Consider the following 22,017-nt stretch of genomic DNA (forward strand, 5'->3'; position numbering starts at 1 on the left):
ATGAAGTTATTTATTAGTTGTGGATTTAAGAAAGTTGAAAACATTAATCTTTGCCACTGTACTGTAATCATGCCATTTTCAAAATATTATCCTGAAACCCTGTGCAAAGGAAATCAGGATATTCACTGGTATCCATTTCACATGGAATATTTCTGTTATGGGACACCAAATTAAAAAGTTATGAATTACATTATTGTTCTCTTTTTTATGTATAATTCCATTACATTTTCAACAAAAACATGAGCACGAGTAGTCCCATTGAGACCTTTACCAACAATTAACATGTTCAGTTTTCATAATGTCCCATTAATGAAATGCCTTCAGGCCTACGCAGGGAGTGGAGGTATACTTTGTAGTCTATGTTAATGTTAGTGGCAACAAATATGAACAATTCTTGAGCCTCAGAAGTGGCCCACAGTAGTTCATCAGAGCAAGAGTTAGCCCTCCCTGCCATGATAAAGTCCTATATAAAGAATCTCTGGTCTCCCTTTCATTTAAAATGGGTTTGTTTGTTACCATAAAAATTATATATTCACAGACTAAGCGTTAGTTAATGAGAGTTACCCCCCTTTAGTAGAAGTTGCATTCCAGAGGGACAAGTTCCGTTTCACTGCTATTTCTCGTGTCTGCAAAATATTTGACCCATTGCCTTGGCGTTTATGATCATAAACCTAATCCTGTACGTTTCATTATAATCTGTTAACAATTCATTAATTGTGGCTGTTTATTTATTCCATGATGTACTACTGCCTAAACCAATTTCTGGGTAAACTCCTTTCAATGCTTCAACGTCGTGTTATATGAATATGTGGTGCGCACACTGAACTTACATTCAGAACCACAACCTAACCACAGCAGGCATAAATGTAACATACATAATAACAACAAAAACATTATTCTATCATTCTGAGTTTATTATCCATGAGCACCTGGCTGTAAGAAATGTTGAGACAATTGTTACACTCGTAACCTCTTCCATATTGAACACATTACCGTAGATGATTTCAGCATTGAAACACGTCCTATCAACACACAACTTGTCACAAACGTTGTTAACTCAGAAGTCGTGGACAAAACGCGCTGTTCAAAATGACAAAGATGAAGACAGTAATGCTTACTTTATCATGTGTTATTTATCAAGTTTTTGTACAAATAATATCAAACTTTAGGATGCAGACAAAACCTCGCGGAACAGATTTCAATCATATAAATACATATTAATAGACTCAAACTGTAACTTGAGACAACATACGTGAAAAATGTGTAAGCGCGTGTTAACCAAGGATTTCTTAAATGCACTATGATTCAACAAGTAGGCCCCCATATATACAGTATGTACAATATACAATATTTACATGTCGTCTATCTGAAACTGATTAATAGGCAGTGACTGATTACAATTTTTCATATTCTTTACACACTGACAACATATAATTCTAACACATTTGGCACAATTCAATGTTCGTACCTCTTGTATCATCAGTACAATACAGGATACAATGATGCAAACAAGGTCATTTCGATTAAACAAATATTAGATAGGGCATCAAGTGGAAATTGGTAATATTTAGTCATGCAGAAATAGAACGACCATAATCCATATTTGGCAGCCCAAATGTCTTTTTGAATGAGTGAGTTTGGTTTGGCTGAATGGTGTTTCAGTTTTATCTTAGCATAATCTGTGAGGTAATTCCTATGTTTTGTAACAGAATCTAATACCAAAAGTTTAACCATCTGTTTAAACATGAGAATCCGTAAAAGAACAAGAAGAGTAAATATGCCCCATAGTTTCTCATAAATAAAAATTTAAATTCTGGATACTGCTGACAAGGAAAAATATTAATGAAAAGAAGCTTGAAGTGTTTGAGTACTGAGTCTGTACACTTTTAAGCTTTGAGTGCATTAGAATTGATATCTAGGAAATTTATAGGAAACTCAAACTGAAATTATATCTGCAATATATATGCGTGAGGCTGACGGAATGAAGAATCTCATTTAAGAATGCTCAGCTATTTTTTAAGTGTATATCAAACTGATGAACTGGATATTTCTCATAGGAATTTTCTGATCAAAGTTTTATATCACAGCATGAATTGTATCATTCTATTTAATAATATTACTATCAACACTGCCATTTGGATGTCAAAGTGTGGGTGTTGCCAAACAGTGATATACTACAACCACTATATAAAAGGAAACAAAAGTAACATAACTGGATGCAAATAGGAAATCAAGCAGTTAACAAGATATATTCTTCACAATAAACAGAATATAGACAAAATAAAGGCAATAAACATAATCAACAAATACATGATTGTATGCATGTAAAGTTAAATGATTGTACAGTAACAAAAGAGAAGTTTCCAGGGAAATAGTTTTCAGCAGAAAATAGCATCTAGGATTTCAAAGGGTTTCCAGTGAAAATCTTCAAAGCTGATACCTGGTGATATGAAATGAAAATACAAACTTGATGTGCCAGACTTATCTCTCGTACACTAACCAATAGCTAGGATTTCTAATCTACTTACAGGTCAGAGCCCAGTTTCACAAAACTCTTGTAACTTTTCTCGTAGCATTCGTACATCCTATGTTACAGTATACGAGGTTTGAATTCTACAAGAATGGTTACAAGATCTTAGGCTTACCAGAGCTTTGTGAAACAGGACCCACGTCAGCACTGTATGATAGGATAGTTGTGAAACAATATTCACAGTACCCAAGACAACACTAAGCATAGCATATCTTTTGCTATTATCGGTATTCATTGGCAGGCTAGGAAGTGAGAGAGAGAGTATGGTCTTGTGCTGCTTTCAGTAATATTCCAGCAATATTATGATGGGTGACTCCAGAAATGGGCTGAATACACTTTCAACGCCTGGCTTCCCCATTGGGCAGACAAATCAATTTCAGTGCTCCAACTGGGTTTGAACAGACTGAAAAACACTTGCATCCAGATTTGGATGTTGGTTGATCATCATACAGATGTATTTTCTAACTTAGAAAACAATATATCAAGAAGATCCTATTAAAGACTGACAAAAAAAAATCTACTGCCATTTGTTCCCAGACAATCACAGTATCAGTAATACCTGTTTGTTAGCATACTTAGTTTGTTAAAGACCTACTGTAGAAGAAAATTAACGTTTTTCAGGTTTCATAGGAAATTCTGTCATAATAAAATATGCAATATGCAGAACACATGGGATGAAAATGAATCCTTGTCCTGGACCTGAATAACTGTACAAGGGAGAAGCAGGAGGGATGGTAGGCATGGAACCATCAACAAGATCTACTGTTGGATATATTGTGAGATGGGGAAAACAGGATTGAAACACGATCATGATGATGAGCTTTGAAATCAGTGAGAAACATGAGGCAAGCAAAATACACCCAAAAAATGTTCTGAAACTTGCTTACTGATAATTCAAACATTCTGTGATTCAAGATTTAGAAATTTCTTGATTCAATCCAACACAGGCTCTGTACTACAATAGGAATATAATAAAGCCATGAAAAATTTCCATTGAAATAACATGATCGTCAGAGCAAAATCATAGCAATATACACTTTTTGAATGCCAAAACCCTATGGTAAGGAAGCTGACAAACCTGAAAGAAACACAAATCCCATCACAACCAAGTACATATCCCAATAGAAGCTGCACCTATCTGTTTGGTAATTACGGAAGCCCATCTGCAGTGCTAATACCTTCACAAATAATGTCACATTTGCATGTCTTGAAGAGAGTGGTGTGCTGATAAGATATTTATACAGAAAAATACCTTCAGTCATGCCCAAAGGTTGCACATGGACAAGTGTGAAAGCTTTGTCTTATGTGTGTGTATCCCAAGTCTTATATAAATCTGTTTCTAGGCATTACAAAGACAATCAAGTGACCAACAGAACACTGATATACTATATGAACCCATTGAACATCTTCCTATTCTCCCTAAAATAAAGCTTGAGGTTCTCTCACCATGTTGAAGCGTATATACAACAGCAGAAATTTTCAGGATTGTCTACTATATACTTTAAATATACTCCATTACAGGGAGCTGTATCTGTCATTTTCAAAACAAAACATTTGTTTTTGTTCAGAGTTACATAGTCATAAAGATGAAACATGGCATTTTTTGTAAGTCTTCCAGGACAATAGAAATTGGACTACTCGGTTTCCCCATATATAATCATATGAATTAGGACATCTGAACACCTGGTGAAACATGCAATGTTCTGGTAAAACTATTCCAGAGAACCCTGTCCACCCCACTTGGCAGACAAATCAATCTTCGTCCTACCATTGAGTTTGACGAGACATCTATCAAAATTATAATACACATTTCTAAGTCCCATGTGGATATTTGCAAAAGATATGTGGAAGTTCAGGATGTATGAAAATAAGGATCGTGTGTGCGTAACTTTTTCACTTATGTTTATCAATACATGGTTGTTATTGTTTTTCAGTAGATCAACACTCTGGCATAACATGACACAGTCATTCAACCTAAAGTGAGAACTGAATGGTGAGCTTTTGAGTGGTCAGATATTGTTGAGTCACCCAAGGGAGATAACTCTACATACACAATGACCCTCCTTTTTGTATTACTATAATAATTTCCACACCTTAACACAGTCTAAACTGGTTGTAAATATATTCAGTAGATCATGGAATTTCTCAGATCTTATTTGAAATATAAACATGAGATCCATGTTCTAAGGATGTGATTCTTGTGAACATGTCAGAGAAAGTTTCAAGAGAACTTCTATTCAGGGCTTATTGCACATGGATACGGGCACAGCCGAATATGGCCTATCCCAAACTGTCAATCAGTTAGCGATATTATTAACACTAAAACACTTAGTAATGTGGATTTCAAAATTCCACCACACAACTCTGTATAAATGAAAAAAAAGGGTTTCTCTCCAACAAACTTTCATTCACAAACTACCATTCACATTGACTGAAAAACATCATGCATATTTTTTTGTTTTGCCTTTTTGACAGATTTTCAGCACACAATGATCTTCTGTGGAAATAACACTACGATGATGATGTTGACTGTGTTACTCGTATTCTTGAACTGGTATACTGATATCAGGAATTAGTTTAAAAAATCAGGTTCCTATTCTACAGGTAATCTGACCCAGGTGAGAATAGAGGACAATTACAGTTTTCTGATGAGCGGTCAAGCCAAGGCACAAGTCACTCTCCATGTAGAACAACATGGTTCACAGCTCCTCTGCATGATTCAGATACTTGGAACTGATCAATGTTCACAGTTTTCACTTGCAGTTATATCCCAGAATTAGTTGGCATTGACAGCTGGCGGTTGTTGCGGGACAAGGGAGGTGATGAATGTTGACACAAAGCACCACACCATTGCGATAATGCCCTGTCGTGCTTCCTGCACTGGCTGGGCGGTTTGTTCGGGGATGTCTGGGGCTGGGGCAGCTTCTTGGCCCTCTTCAGCCTGCAAGGGTGGATAAATGGGTTAAAAACATACAGTGAATTGTGAGGAATTGATAGTTAAATTTTTCTGCTCATTTTCACAGGGCTTATTCACCCTGAATTTGGTTTGAGACTGACATCAGGGATCCGTTCATATTTATTAGACATTTAATATTCCAATATAATGGGAAAAAATTCAGAAATGTTACTGTAATGGTCCCTCTTTCACAAAGCCATCGTAGCGCTATGACTGTTGTAAGTCTGTGTCACAGAACAGGCAGTATGACCATGATGACAGTTTTGACACTAAGATAGCCAAAAAATTATTTCTTGTGAGAATCCTTCTATTAACGTCTTGCAAAATCATACAAATTTGCAAGACATTGAAACGTTACAATTCTTCAGGTACAAGTGATAAATAACTTGTATTGTGATGGTTCTGATAGTAAGATACAAATGAAACACTTTTTACTCTTAAAAAGTATTCGCAATCACTTGATATTAATGAGGAAGACATGAACTCCGTGAGAGTAAAATTCACATGAGTTAAATTTTATGCCACTTTTAGCAATATTCCAGCAGCAGGCTTCACACACTGTACCCATGTGGGGAATCAAACCCAGGCCTTCCGTGTGACAAGCAAACATTTTAACCATTAGGCTACCCCACTGCCCCAGCAAAATTTACAGGAAATTTCAGATTTCTAAGCACAAATGTCACCACTAGATTCATCTGTACATGAGTCAGTTTTGTCCCTCAGAGGTATACCTGAGCATTTTTCCCATATACACTCTGCGGTTCCCAAACTTGTGCGGCTATGTTAATAAGTGGAATAAGCCTTGTTGCTGAAGCAATGTACACAGGACACAACCAGTACCTGTGGATTCTCTGCTGGATTTGCCTGTTGCTGTTGTTGTGGCTGTTGCTCTCCTCCCTGTGGTATGACTTCCGCTGCTGCCTCAGCTGGTTGCTGTTGTCTCTGAGGTGGATTCGGATTTCTTCGGATATTTAACCAGCCCTTTTGTAAACTGGAAACAAAGCAATATCATGTTTAGAAGTACAACTTGTTTGGTTTTTTTTCCCTCTAAAGGTTACATTGGCACAGATGATTTTGTTTGCTGCTTAATGGCATGCTCAAATTCAATTTAGGTTTATGATGGCTGGCTGTACATAACCGTGTCTGGACTAGAAAATCCTGTGATTGACCTCACGAACCTCAGTCCACACAACTGCCGTCAGCAAGGCTGACCACCTGAATCTGTTACTAGTTAGTCACTTCACATGAGTAGCAGAAGACCAATACTAACCTGGATCTTTGTCAAATGAGTAGCTCCAGTCACTAAATATTTCTTAGGGCTGTGCATTACTAGGTGAGAGAGAAGACCACTTTTTCTCCCACCATAGCGATGCATCCTTCAACATTTGCATAACTGCCATGGTGTCATTTCCATCCATAATGACAGAGTGCTTAACTAGACTGTCAGTGTTCAAATAGTTTTAAACCCTAATTTGTGCTGAATTATCTGGTCCTGACACTTTGTAATGTTGAAGTTTACCTTCAAACTTTAAGAAAGAAATACTAAGTGACTACTTTGGAAAGTTTTGTATCTTTATTTAGTTTGGTTAGTAAATCTTCACTCAGCCTAGTAACTTTTAAAACTTCCTAGCCAAATTTGCTAATGACCCAAAAAATATTTCATACACTGCAAGTAACCATGGCAACTACTTACAAATATATGATGACAAATCCTATAAAGACGGCAACGAATCTGCTGAACGTGGAGTAGAAGTAGACAATGCTGAGAAGGACGAGGAAGCGGAATAAGATATAGATGTAATCCAGCCAGTCCCTATGTTCTACATCTTCCTCATCCTCATCTTCAACCATCCCACCCTGGGCATTCATACGCATGTTAGGATTGGCTTGTGCTGGAGCTGCTGGGGCATTGTTAGGCTGGTTCTGATTGGCTGGACGTCCCTCGGTAGCTGCAGCAGTTGTTGGGGTGGCAGGGGGTATCTGATGGTAGGCGTTGTTGTAGCTGGTGAGGAGACAACATGGGAATTGTAACTGTGCTTCAAAGTGTTCTCAAATGTGTGAGTAATGATTCTTTAATGATCAGTGAATGCCACCAGAAGGGTATGACAGGTGAAGTTAAAGAACCAACCTCATTTGCACAGGTTCTTGCACAAAGCCTTAAGTGCTTTGGACCTAGTCTGAGTATGTGATGTGTAGGAATGCAATATATACAGATTGTATAATGTAATTTGGATACTATGCAGCTGGGTTATGATGACATGTCAGCAAGTCGGACCACCGGACCACCTTAATTAATTCTTATGAGAAGCACGGATTGCTGAAGGGGATTTCTAACCCTGATCTTCATGTGTTAATCTGTCAATACTGTAGACAGGTACTCACTATTGCATGTACTGTGTCATGTACTGGGCATACATCTGCTGCATCCACAGGTACTGCTCTGGGCTGTAGCCACCATAGCCAGGGGGCATCATCATTGGAGGTGCCATCACATTGCCACTGAAACACAACCACACATATCTATCTGGTTGATACATGTGTAGGCCTTGACCCCTCAGTCATATCAAGGCAACAATAGAGACACATTGGCACACCAACGATGTTTTACAAGCTGCATTCATGTTCAGATTTAACCCTTTTTAACCCTTGTTCATCGTATGACCTGCAGTTTCTCCCCACCATCTTATCACCACCCTGCCATAATGCAAAAACTGTTTAAATCATTTTTAAATTGTCTCTTTTTTTTATCAGACATAAATGTCAAAACTTCAAATTTCATACTTTCATTGCTTTACCAAAATGTCAGACAGAGACATAAACGAGAGTCAGTGAGTTTAGTTGTACCATTATTCCAGCATGACACTAGAAATGGGTTTCACACATTGTACCCATGTGAGGAATCGAATCCAGGTCTGGCATGACTAGCGAATACCTTAATCACTAGGTGACTCCACCACCCTTATTACTATGCTACATGCCACACTAACAGCCACTGATGTCAATTAATCTGTCTGACATCATGCCGGTCCATCTAGCTGTGGATTTATCTGACACAGTTACTCATACAAAACATCAACAAGCCACAATGAATTATATAACATCAGAGACAAATGAGTTAGCACTGATAACATTCTCAAAAAACATGAACTGACAAAGGCAGACCTCATCACATCACAGCTCCTAGTGAATTGCATAATGTCAAAAACCAGGACACTAGCAGACAATTACGTACATTTCAGGTTTAGTTCTCAAAATAATAAAGGCTGTATGTCATCCAAATTTCATCCTTACTTATTCATTATTGAAATAGATCACCACAATATTGAATACAAAATTTTGTCAATGTCTGTTATTTCAATTTCTGCCAAATGTCAACTGCTTCACATAATGATATGCAAAATAGTTAATATACTGGAACAATAAGAAAAAGCTTGGTGAAAAAAACTTCTTTTATCACAAATACACCTTCAACATGATCGAATCTTTGTACAAATAGTTGTCAGTCACACCATCAGTACTTAACAATTGTCAATAAAGGTGATGTTTTCAAGGTATATGTGGTACAATCATACAAATTCCATTATCCGGTATTCAACACAACAGGCCAGCCACATACAGGGCAACACCTGGCACACAATCAATACAACATTGTGACGGCAAGCCCTGGCAATTTGCTCCTACAGTTCAATCCATCTGGTGAAATATCTGGGAATACATGCAAAAGAGTACCAGCATGAATACATGTAACCATCATGTACTTGGCTTTTACAAGTAACAGAGCTGAACTTGTAACCACAGGGTAGCTGTTATGCCTCTTAACATCTTTGGAGATGTTTTAAGCAGTGAAGTCCTGTTAGTAGTATTACGTATGTAACGACAAATTAATGTATTAATACACAGATTTGCACTACTTTTATCAGGCTGCAATCCTGATGATCACATATGACAGCAGTGTTCAACAACCTTTCTAAATTTCACTTAGAAAAAAAATATGCACATAAATTATAATAATCAGCACTAGTGTCAAGGGTTTCTAGGTATTACCTGAATTATGTTCATGTTGAAAGTTGGAAGATTTTTGGGAGCCTAGATTTTGATACCATATTAAAATATATCCAAATACATCACAGGGGTCCCTTGAGTTTGAGCTTTGTGTAGATGTATACTTGTTTAGTAAACTGAGGTAAATGAGGCTATCACAATCAAAGTATCAGGAATATTTTCAGTTTAATCAACATCACATAAAGATAGGTACAAGCAAACTGTGGTACCGTCAAACTGTGTTCAAACAGTCCATATATCCATAAATAAAAATTCACTACATTTAAACAATTAATCATAATTTTATCAGCAGCAGCTTAGCATTATCAACTGTCTATTTACTGTCAATAGCTCTTTTTCAATGAACAGTAAATAACAGTAATGAAAGCTTACAAACAGCTGACTTATCTGATTGACAGGTAACAACCTACATCTGAATAAACATCCTACTTTGCTTCCATACTAAATATCTATAAAACAGCGAACAGATTTCAGCTGTCAGCTGCCCACACAGCAGTTTGATTTGTATTAGGCTATATGAGTTAGGCCTTTAAACAATAAGCTGCTGACTGTTCAACTTTATTCACCAACTGTCCAACTCCCACGTGTCAAATACAGTCAAGACCTATACTTCGCGGAACACAGCTGGTGTAATGCTGAAACCAAGAGCATCTACACACTGTCAGTAAATAAAGGATATTGTATGAGTGCCCATGTCATACTATGTTACAACATGAGTGCCTAAAAGTTGCTATTTCCCCAGCGAGAGTGAAGGATGTACAGATATGTAGACACACATGTCGAATACATAGTATGTTGTGGGCACATATATAATACTCTGTTTATTACTGAAGTCGTAATATTGAGGAAAATAAACCCAAATCTACTTTCAAACATGGGCTGGCTACCCGCTGTCGCTACATGTTGAGCACAATGTCACAGAAGAAATGGGACATCATGGCATTGTTCATGACATCACGTTACCATGACAAAGTGATACTTTGCCCTAAGACATCATATGAAAAATATAAACCATGATACATTTGCCCTCATAGGTAATAACTGATATGCTGTAAATAGTGTGACAATGCCAGGATGCTGGGTTGGGTCATGGACTGTATTCCCCAACTACTTGAACTAGCTTTCAGCATCATGACAGGTACGTCAAATGGACTGGTAGAATTTAACAAAGTGTAATTACCATGGCATTGATACACTTTGTGTAAGGCATAAGGAATGGATTGCAATGTTCTTGATACACTGTGTGTACTGGTAATGTTATGAAGTGTGACTGTGAATTAAAATGTGGCTTATACATTGTGTGTAATGGTACAAACTGTTATTACAATGGTATTGGTACACTGTGTACTGGTACCCTTTGTAAATGTATCACAACAATGGTGTACAACATGTATGAGTACAGTCTGTTTGACTAGAAAGTGTCCCCATGAATTACTAAATGTATCAGTTTAGAAAGGTTGTTAATAAATATTATCAGGCAAGTTGTTCATGAACATCTTCAATATCTCCAAGGTATATGTTCCGATGAATCTCCACTCTACCCTGGATGGATCTACAGCTAAGCCCTATAAATACATTAAATCCCTTCGCTGGCTTGTTATCCAGTCAGAGGTATATACTGGGAAACTGAGCGAACCAATCACAACTCACTTTTGCTGTTTAAATTATCTAACCAATTAAACTTGGCAACACAAACCATGTACAGATTCTCTGGAAGAGGCAGAAGGAGTTCTTGCATATATTTTTTAAAAATTGTCGGACCTATCAATGTACCTGTATGATTTCCCCCACATCTGAGTCGCACTTATGAACATACCTTCACAGCTGCGACCGTTATCTTTGTTGATACTGGTAGTTTCAGTTGTAATGGTGGCTCAGCTGATTGGCTACTGTGAGAATGTGGAGCCAGCAACGGGAGGTAATAAAATAGATGCATCCAGGGTATAGTGGAGACTTATCAGAATGTATACCCTTGAGATATTGAGGATGGTTCATGAATAACCTATATGAAAACACCTTTTCATCTAATAGAAATTGTCATGCCTCACAAAAAAGGGTTGTTCAACAAACTATCATCATTAGAAAGTGAAAAGCACCAGAACACGACCAGATCCATCTATTTGTACAAAGGGTTGTGTATCACAAGCCTGTATGTCACACTACCTGAGGCTGACTCATCAGATGCTTACCCAAGTTGGAGCTGTTCCATCCCTGGCATTGTGGGCCCCCGATACCGGATACCTTCCGTTGAATCTGTTGAGTGACTGGAACTGGATGGGGTAGCATCTATCTGCTTCAAAGGGAACACACACCATTTTTGTAACTGCTAAAGAATGCATATATATTCACATTTAAAGAGCATGAAAAGAATTTAAACTCTGATGAACTGTAAAACTGAGCAATCACTTTAACTAGACACCACAAATTCTCTTACGTTGTTTAGTAAAAATCAAATTGTACTGATTTATAAACTGCTATTTCTTACTGTATCACTTGTACTTTCAATATATGATCCCTCGGATCCCCCAGCACAGACGAGGTGAACAGTGTGAAGTGATGCTTCGTCCAGCTGAAATAACAAGTCATGTCTAAATACATGTAGTCAAAACGGAACATAAATATAGCATAATCATTATGAGATCAATCTTAAAAGTTTTTGGAAGCTAAGTCAGAAACAGGTATGTCAGGAGGTGGGGTAGCCGAGTTAAAGCACTTGTCACGCCAAAGGTCCTGTTTGATTCACAACTTGATTACAATGTGTGAATCCATTTCTGGTGTTCCCCACATGATATTGCTGTAAGCAGGGTCAAAAATATACTCGGTCCTCAGTTTCTAAATATATATCACAGATTATTTTAAAGTTACAATCCAGTATAAACAAAATATCTAACATCCTTAGGATGTATGCATTAGCCATTGTACAATATGCCATGAGAATATAAAAACATTAATAACATGACATAATAAAAAATACATATGACTGATTATCTTCGAACTGAATCAAAGTTGTTTTCTCATCCATTAATATTTGACCACATGACATCAAACTGAACCCAAGTTGTTTTTTTGTCTATTAACATGCTGGGAGCAGTTTTGATCTGGTTATACCTTTCTCCCACTTCTATTTCTGTGATCTGTGATGAATTTTGATATGGTCCAATGGTTAGATAAACATATCTTAATACTTGAGTGGGTTCTTATTTAAACCACACTGCTCAGGGGGGATTGCAATGTGACTTCTCAATTCATGCATCATTGGACTCCTATCAGTTGATTAAACATTTTGTTAATGCTTCAGTGGTTTACAGGCATTCCCCTCACCAGTATCTACTTAGTACAATACCCATTGTCCTAACAGAAGGGCAATGTTGACAAACGGTAACATGGATAACAACTTCTATATTTTGTTAGTGTAACATTTCCCGCTTGACAACAGTGCAAGAATCTGTAGCATCACATCCACAAATTAAAAGGAGTTGCTAAAGTAAGTGAGTGAGTGGGCTTAGTTTTATGCCGCACTCAGCTGTTGTCCATTGAGTTTGTCCATATTTGGCAGGCATTTATAGAACACAAAGTCCTGCATCCTATATACACAAAACTGACAGTGGACACAACAAAATATATCAGCGCATACACAGGGACGCAGAAAAAGTCCAAATACTTTTGTAAAAGTCCAAATCAAGTAACCGTAAATTATCACTGAGTTTGCTACTAGTGTCACAAAAATTGTGTTGATTGTGATACACAACACAGTAACAGTATTGATAATAATTTCTAAGTGTCTGGAGCCCCCATTTTGCTGTCTAGGACCCTTGAAATTTATAAGTATGCGTCCCAGGGACCCTCAAATACAGGAGTCAAGGTAAATCACTGAAAATCAACAAATATGATCAATAATCAGAAATACTGTCAATAGGAAAATTATTAATGATAATCACCGTGAAAATTGTGCTGTTGTACGTAACATCATATATTTAAGTTAAGATACAAAAGGTTCTACTTTTCTCATACAGTATCAAATTTAGGACTTGAATCACGGTCTGTTTCTAAATTATGGTTAGGATGCTGGTTTGTTAATCCATGCAAAAACATGTCACCACCCACAACTCATGTGAAATCAAATATATTCATTTCTTTCACAAATGTGGGTCATTGTGGCTCAAATTTACGCCTTCAACATTCTGTTATAGCTTATCAACTCTGTGATCTACATAAAAAACCAGCCCTCGTTAATATTGTACTTGTCAACTATTAAATGTTCGTCATGAAGTTAAAAACAAAAGCAAAAGACATCAGAATTAACAACTTATCAAAAGACTTCTGTATTTTATTATATGCACTGATGACTCCCCCAAAATGCAAAGGTTCCAAGTGACATAAGCTTAGCAATGGGCTCCACATATTCACATATCTTCAACCCGCAACCTCAGTCCATATAAGATTTTAGTCTTATGATTATCAGGAGTATTCATGGATAGTTCATGCCCCAAAGCTTTCTTAGATGTCAGACAGTGCTACTATTAAAGGTCACATGCAACATAAAGCACTTATTTATTTGCTTATTCTGATAACTTTTGGTATGCAATCACTCAATTTACTGAAACGAATCATCAAAATGTCAATTCAATCCATAAGGTTGGAAAAAAAAAATGTGATGAAAAACAGTCTGCGAAACTGGAGTTCAAACAATTCACTAACTTTTCCCCAGAGCTTGAGGGAAAAGTGGTTTTCAACAGCTATGCTGTGCTGCGATCATAACGCATGCACAGCAATATACCGAAGTATGATGTCGTGAGCAGTACTCTAATCTTAATTGTGACATAAAAAGAACATGTTGACTGTGACAAGCAGACTGTCACAGAGGAAACTAAATGTCTGGTTTATTAACACCAATATGTCTGCCTGTCTGCCTGTCTGCCTGCCAATGACAATATGCAATGCACAACTTCAATCACTGATCACAAGCAAATAACGCCCTATCGGGCTTATAAGTCATAGACAAAGAGCCAGTTAAGCGTATCGGCAAATGAACCAGTGTCCAATGAAAAAGATTCATTACACTTGAGTGCACACCCACCGACTCTTGACTAAGTTCAGTATCGCGGCTGCGATACCTTGGAGGAAGGTAAACCCAAGTACAAAATATTGCACTTTTGATTTGCGATTATATGCTTATAATTTTGTTTATTTGTATTTTTTTAATCAGCAATGAATTTTATATATCATGAATAAGTTTGATTATGTTTGATTTTTTGATTGCACGTGACCTTAAAGTATTGGCAGAAAAACTGTGTGTACAGTTGTTTTATCTTATTCTTACACATCACAATTACTGTTCATTTTAGAAGAAGCATGCACAAATGCACTCGTGAAAATTAAGTTGTTCAGACAATGTCTTAAACAGAGTGAAGTCTTAATAACTCTTATTAATCACAACTTCTAAAAATCAGGGCCCCATTTCACAGAGCTCTCACAAACTAAAATCCTGTAACTTTTCTCATAGTAATCGTACATCCTATATTGTAACATAGAAAGTATGAATGCTACAAGAAAAGTTACTGATCTTAGGATTATGGGAGCTTTGTGAAATGCAGCCCAGGGCTGTATTTCTTACAATGACTATTTTTATAAACTACTGTATTTAGACTCACCTGTCGGAGAACCTCTTTAAGTGTGACATGATCTTGAAGTAACTTGCCAGAGTAGATAAGCTTCTGTAGACTATGTTTCTGCAAACAGAACATACATGAAATGAATGAATATAATTAATAGCGAGTAAGGCATTCATCATATTGCCACAATGAATAAAAAAAAGGTTATGATAATAATACTGAAGTATTTTACTTTTGGCAATTTATGAACCGTGTATGGGGCAAAAAGTAACCTAAAAAAAAATCCTGTAAGTTTACATTTTTTGCCTAAATAAGCATTAGAATTTTATTTTTTGAGCAGGAAATGTTTTTCCCTTAATATTCAGAAAATACAACCAGCGGATACATAAGACAAGAAATTAAATTGGTCTGACCTTATTTAGAAAACCCAAAATATGAACCGATATCTTAGCACCAATACTAATAAAACTATTTTTTTTCATTTTCATAAAGATTAAAATAAATATCGGCCCATAGGCGTTGTAATGCTTTCAGAGATGTTCTCATCTTTTTCATAGACTTCATCAGGATAATACAGTTTGCCTCTAAATTGTTTCAAACAAAATTCCAGCTGTGGACTACTTCAAGGTGAAAAGCTCTAACACATGTCCAAGGACAGTGTAATGTAGAAGTCCATGACTAGCCATCACAAACAGAATGATCAATATCACCTTCAGTCTTGCAGAGGCAGCAGACTTTTCAAGGCTAGGATGTTTTGACTATGAGCTCAAATTTATTCCCCACAAGAACTAGGGTAGGACAAGTCACAGATTGCATCCTCTGTAATGGCTGCTAATATTACTGGTTTTCATTAACTTATGCTTGTGGTGATCAGTGACCTTCTTATGCCAGAAACAGAAAACAAGCAGCAAATTGTCTACATCATAATTTCTGTAAGAAACACAACATTTTTTCTTCATTTTTGCTCAACTTATGTGCATGACTAACAAATGAGGCTGGAGACGGAAGGAAGTACCAGGCAGTTCTGAGACAAATGTGACAGTGTTTAATATCTTCAATATTCAATATATGACACAAAAAAGTCTATACTCTAAATGTGAAAAACTGAACTGAGGAATGAGATCTCGAATACTGGAACGTTGCTGGAAAGTGACATTCTTACCCACAAAAGCAACAACCAAAACCCTGAGTCAGTACACTGTCAGGATATCTGTAACCATGACAACTACATGTTGAACTCATTTTTGGTCACTTTACATACATGCACAGCTGGGTCACAACAGAGGCTGGGGACAGACCAACCAAGCTGTTTTGAGATGAAGTGAACACAATACTGAGTGACAATTTTCACAGATAATAGTCTTGAATCTCCTCACTGATGTGACAAAAAGAACTTTACAATCATGATAATTGAGGCCTCAAAACCCAGAACTCAGGAATCACATGTCTGTGGTAAGTAGTCCAGTCAGAGAGGACACATATAAACAATCTGATTCGTGGAACTGAGGCAGCACAAAGTGACACTTAGCAGGGTCAGATAAAAGAATTAGCTAGAAGTTTTCTTCAAGTCAGTCTTGAGTATGCTGGTTCTGTTAACTGTATGTGGAAGATCATACATAAATTCCTCTACTATAATGAAAAACAAAGGATGGTTACAAACACCCTTGAGAAGTTCAAGAGGAACAAGACTATGACAGGCACACAGTTAAGGCAGATCAGATAGGCTCGAGGCAAGACATGAAGACAAGTCACCTTGTCAAATGACTACCTCAGATGATACTTAGGTTCAAGATAACAATTGGTTATTACAGTGGATGGGCAGAAAACAAGGCACAAACTCAATAACTTATGTCACCACTTGCTAATCCCTTGGGGGTAGACAACCCATCCAGCAATCACGAAGATAACTGGAGGTACAGCAATGATTCTTCTGCTTCAGGCTAAAAGGACAGCCAATTGATGCTAGTCTAAATCAAGTCAGTAACCTTATCTCAATACTACCAAATCCCTACCATATGGGGCAGTCCAGTGGTTTCAGCAATCGCTTGTCACGACAAAGACCTGGGTTCGACTCCAAATATGGGTACAATGTGTGAAAAGCATTTCTGGTTTCCCATGCTGCGATATTGCTCATGGAAAGTACAGGTTATTCATATACAGGAGATATCTTTTGTAAAATATTTTCTGAAAAAAGTTTTGTTTCAGGTAAGACCATGCAACTGGTGACTGACATAAAAAGAAGTAACTTCCAAGACTTTATATGTTCGGTACCACCTGTCAGGGGAAATAGAGACAGAGGCAGATTTTCAGAGTGAATGGCTCAGTATGTAAATAATGTGCTGAAATGTAATACAGATTAATTCCCTTATTCAGACCAATTCAACTATGTGTACATATACATTAACACAAACTGCCTACATAACTTTTAAGTGTATACAAGGTAATGTATATGTTCTTTCAAAGATATCCCCAGAAGGGCTGCAACAAATACACTTTGTCACAAACACAACACGTATCATGAATATTGGGAAACAAATGTGAATAATTGTTCACAAATACAATATTTTAGTTAATTGTTTGATGCCCAATGTGAATCACTGAATGCCCATATTGACAGTGTTAATTTGTTACCGCAGTAACAAGTGATCTCATGTCACTGAAACTTGGCATAAGCATTATTGCTGACAGTACCATGTGCAGTTCTGACTAACTTGTGTCACTTGTGCTACTGCAAGGCTTGAACATATTCCATTACTGCATATCTCATTTTGAAAAAAGGTACATAAGGGTGAAAGTAAAATGCGCTCCCTTGAAGAAATGGTAAATGTCCATTCATATTCAGTTCTAGTGACTATGAATAACAAACTGAATTTATAAAGCACCACAATTCGATTCACAGAATATGTGAGTGAAATACAACAACCCTAATCCTTCGTATGGAATCAGAACAGACTCAAAGTGGATGTATTGGTTTGTGTTGACTTTAGTGGGGCAGTTGGTAATGATGAAGATCTGATAGTGGATTGGAAAGAGAATCCACTAATACCATTACCAACAAATGACCCAAATGAAAGTGATGATGATGAGATCTGCCAACACAAGTCTACATGGGACAGTAATGTAAACAGTTTAGGTTAAATCAACTAGAACTATGCAGGAGTTGATATGCAGATGTTGTTATGGGTTAGTAACAGGGGCACTAGCTCAGTGGAACTACTATCTGCACTGTCAAACATGTTACACAATATCATACAGTCTCATTGTCTATTTTTCTGTGGTCAAGAGCTCTATGTTAATGCAAAACTGCATCACATCTCAGACTGAAAGAACTACTCAAACACCTCTCTTGTGAAAATGGCATTCAAAATATCTGTCATGCTAGATTCTGAGTACACAGTACAGGCAATGCATTGAAACAAACTTTTGTGAAAGATAAAACCTGTTGATAACAATTTGTTAAGGCCAGATTTGTATGACCACTTTTAAGTCCCATAAAGATGGAATGAGGATGATAGATGGTGTTCTAAATGATCTAAATCTTTAATATATATATCGCTGAAGCAAACACTTGTTCTAGGAATACTTTTTAAACAAATTATCAATACTGTCTACAATTATGTCAAGGCAGTATACTCATGCTTGTTTGATTAAATTAAGGAACGCTTTCATATGTGCGTATGCCAACTCTGATAAATATTAAGTTAAATAAGTTTCTCAAATTAAACCATGCATCTGTCAATAATTCATGAAAACATCTCCTTGGATCTGAGACAGTGATTCACACAATTTGCATGCATATGTTAAAACACAGTGCACAGTTTGGATGATGGTAAAATTGTTGGAAGCATGATACTCATACCACGGTTTTTGAAGAACAACAGACACAAGCCAACAGCAAATGGGGGGATGTAGAGCTGTGCGGGACTTAATGGTTAATGGAAACACAATATTATTTCTTTGAAAACATTATCTACAGCAGGGTGAACACATAACAGACCCTTAGTCAAAGTGACAATATCGCAAGAAGCAGACCAGATCCAGTTGATGGATCTATGGAATAGATCCCAAACTGCAACAATAACAGCTCAGACAATTACCATTTTTAGAGATGCTGAGGCATAATTAATCATTCGAATAAGCACAGCATTCATTTTAAATGTCCAGCGACACATGTTATTTTGTTTCCATGTCACCAAGGCTGGTACACCTAGCTTTGTGTACACAACATCTGAATTTCTGAAGACTGATCTGTAAATAATGGAATCTGGACCAGACAATCCAGTGATCAACAGCATGACCATTGATCAGAGCAAATGGAATCTGATGACGTGTGTCAACCAAGTCAGCAGGTCCGACAGATTAATTTCTTCAAAGGAGAACTTCCTTGGTCTAAGAATGTGACAGATTAGAAGTTTAGAACTTGTCCATTTTCTAATGCTGCTAAAATATTTGATTAGACACTTTATTCTTCAATTTCTTGCAATGTGAGTTAATGATGTTCCAAATTCTCAAGAATTATCAGCTCTGTATATATACAGGAAACTTTACAAAAATACACAGATATTTGCTTAAAGGTTATCAAATTTTTCATAAAAGAAAACAAATTTTAGGACAACTAAGAAGAACTCATGTATGTGCATCATTTTGCACTTATTGTATCAGATACTGGCATATATAATTTAAGTTTATTCAAACTCCTTTTTAACTGTGTCAGTGGGTTCCCTTTTGAATTTAAAAAGAATTACTTGCATCTATGAAAATTATACAGATATTAGGTGTTACTCTAATGGTGACACTATTAATACAGATCCATCATTAGCAAGCCTTGTGCATGTACAAAATGTTATCAATTAGAAATGGAAAATGTGTACCATTTTCTCTAAAGACATCCAAACAAGTGATTGAAAATGATGAAATATGTTAATAAACTCTGGGAAATGTTGCCTTTATCAATGATTAAACTGCTTTATCACTTAGACTGAAACCAGTTACTGCCCAATCTCAATGTGAAGAACGATCCACAACCCACTATGTAATTCTTGTTAGTACTGATACATTGGTATTAACAGATGAAACATGATACTGGTGATAGTGGTGATGAGATACTTACCTTGTCCTCAACCAGTAGTGACAAGCAACAGCTGAAGCATTGATTAATATGTGGCATACAACCATCTGTGCTTGCTATTATCGTGTATTGTCTGAAGCGATGATAAAGATGGATCCCAACTCCAATATAAAGACATTTCCATGGAGTTTACAGGACCAAAAACCAGAATAACAACAGGTGATTACCACACATCTTCAATGCATTACATAACTGTGTTCAGAGATAAGATCATCTTAAAACAAGTCCCTGAAACTGAAAGGTGTTTCCCAACAAAGGTATAGACACATCACTAACCACTAAAATGCCCAAGAGGAAAAAATACATAAATTTGGAATTCCTAGGGATGTGATACTTACGGGTTTGCTAGGGTAAACGTTTTCTAAATGTTCTTTCAATTTTCTTACAGTCCACTCCAGGAAGCAGTCGACTGTTTGGTCAGCGATTCTCTGATTTGGTGCTTTGACGATTAGAGTCACTGGGTTATCACCTAAATCCATCATACTTGTAATAAAGTATGTCCCTGTCACCTAGATATTCTGATCCGAAAAATGGTCACAATTTCATCGATTTCGGCACGCTGGTCCTGAATGATGAAAGCCTGACACCGACGAGTTCTCACGAAAATTGGTGCCACTGGGTCACTAACAAGATCGGAGGTTACAATTTCACGATTGTTTCTGCCAATTAATACTACTGTCACGCAGCTCCAGAGTAAGGTTTTGCTTGTCCGTTGGTCGAACAACGATCAAAACACACTGTAATTCAGCGAATTAGCTAAGAAAATGATGAATACGCTGTCACACCCGTTCTTGTTGTCAAAACTGCTGCTGGTTCCCCATGACGTAAGGTCATGTGACTTCTAAAGAAAGATGGCGACATCTCATTGGTTTACATTCTCGTTTTACATTCGTTTATTTTTATTTGCGATAACTGAACAACGACCATTCGTAATTATGTATGAAATATAAAATGGCCAAACCTCAATACATACAGTATGAAAATAAGATACACAGAGAACGTCCTTGATCACGGAACTATACGAGGTTAGACGGAAGTGCACGTGTACGAATGTAAACAACCAACGTGGTTCACGCAGCTCGCATCGATGCTAGTTTGAATGTTGAACATTAAAGGTGCTGAGTGTTGTCACTTGCGGTCTTTTCTTTTGAACACAGCTGTTCGTTTATATTTTAAAACCAGTTTTGTCACTTTGCATATGTATGTAGTATGTTTCAATGTTTCTACGTTTCCTTGCTTCGACCACGCCCCTTTCGACCACGCAAATGTACGTATTTTTTCCATTAGAAATTTGTTGGGAATATTTTCTACTAAATCTGTTCATGTTATGTTGTGACAAACGTAGCAGCTCATTGTGATGACGGTTATGAAAAGAATAAAGCATTTATACGCTGAGAGGGCAGACAGTTCATTATCCCGGATAACCAAAGGTTATATTATCATGACTTATCCACAGAGTACCCATTTGCTGCTGGGAGAACAGAAACTCACTTGCCTATCGTGAAACCGCATGTATCAAATATGCTTCGTTGTGGGGCAGGACTGAAATCCCAGAAACTCTTAGGGGTCGAAGCTGCCAAACAGGGTCACCCATCCATGGACCTTGCTTAATTCAGAGATATATGGTCTATACTTAATGACTTCAAATGATTTGTGACTCGAGTTCTATGCACAGAACCACCTCCACAACAAAATACTTATACATTTTAAAATATAGGGACAAATAATC

The 22,017-nt window shown here is 37.0% G+C and overlaps 1 protein-coding gene across 3 annotated transcripts; it reads right to left on the reverse strand.

Moving 5' to 3' along the window:
• Window positions 1–893: 893 nt before the first annotated feature.
• Window positions 894–21,127, reverse strand: LOC137257890 (homocysteine-responsive endoplasmic reticulum-resident ubiquitin-like domain member 2 protein). 3 transcript variants are annotated; one of them, XR_010954605.1, is made up of 9 exons: window positions 20,627–21,126; window positions 15,200–15,277; window positions 12,034–12,117; window positions 11,738–11,841; window positions 7,869–7,985; window positions 7,180–7,488; window positions 6,327–6,477; window positions 3,271–5,471; window positions 894–3,229 (listed from the first exon to the last, which is right to left on the reverse strand). XR_010954605.1 is itself a non-coding variant. In XM_067795387.1 (8 exons), the coding sequence occupies exons 1-8, from the start codon at window positions 20,768–20,770 to the stop codon at window positions 5,307–5,309; spliced, it is 1,152 nt and encodes a 383-aa protein (XP_067651488.1). In that variant the 5' UTR covers window positions 20,771–21,127; the 3' UTR covers window positions 894–5,306. The 3 variants fall into 3 exon arrangements, 2 of the variants coding, with proteins under 2 accessions (XP_067651488.1, XP_067651489.1); XM_067795387.1 differs by having other exon boundaries at window positions 894–5,471; window positions 20,627–21,127; XM_067795388.1 differs by having other exon boundaries at window positions 894–5,471; window positions 11,738–11,838; window positions 20,627–21,124.
• Window positions 21,128–22,017: the final 890 nt, after the last annotated feature.

The sequence above is a fragment of the Haliotis asinina genome, chromosome 12 (genome assembly GCF_037392515.1).
Source record: "Haliotis asinina isolate JCU_RB_2024 chromosome 12, JCU_Hal_asi_v2, whole genome shotgun sequence".
NCBI lineage: Eukaryota > Metazoa > Mollusca > Gastropoda > Lepetellida > Haliotidae > Haliotis > Haliotis asinina.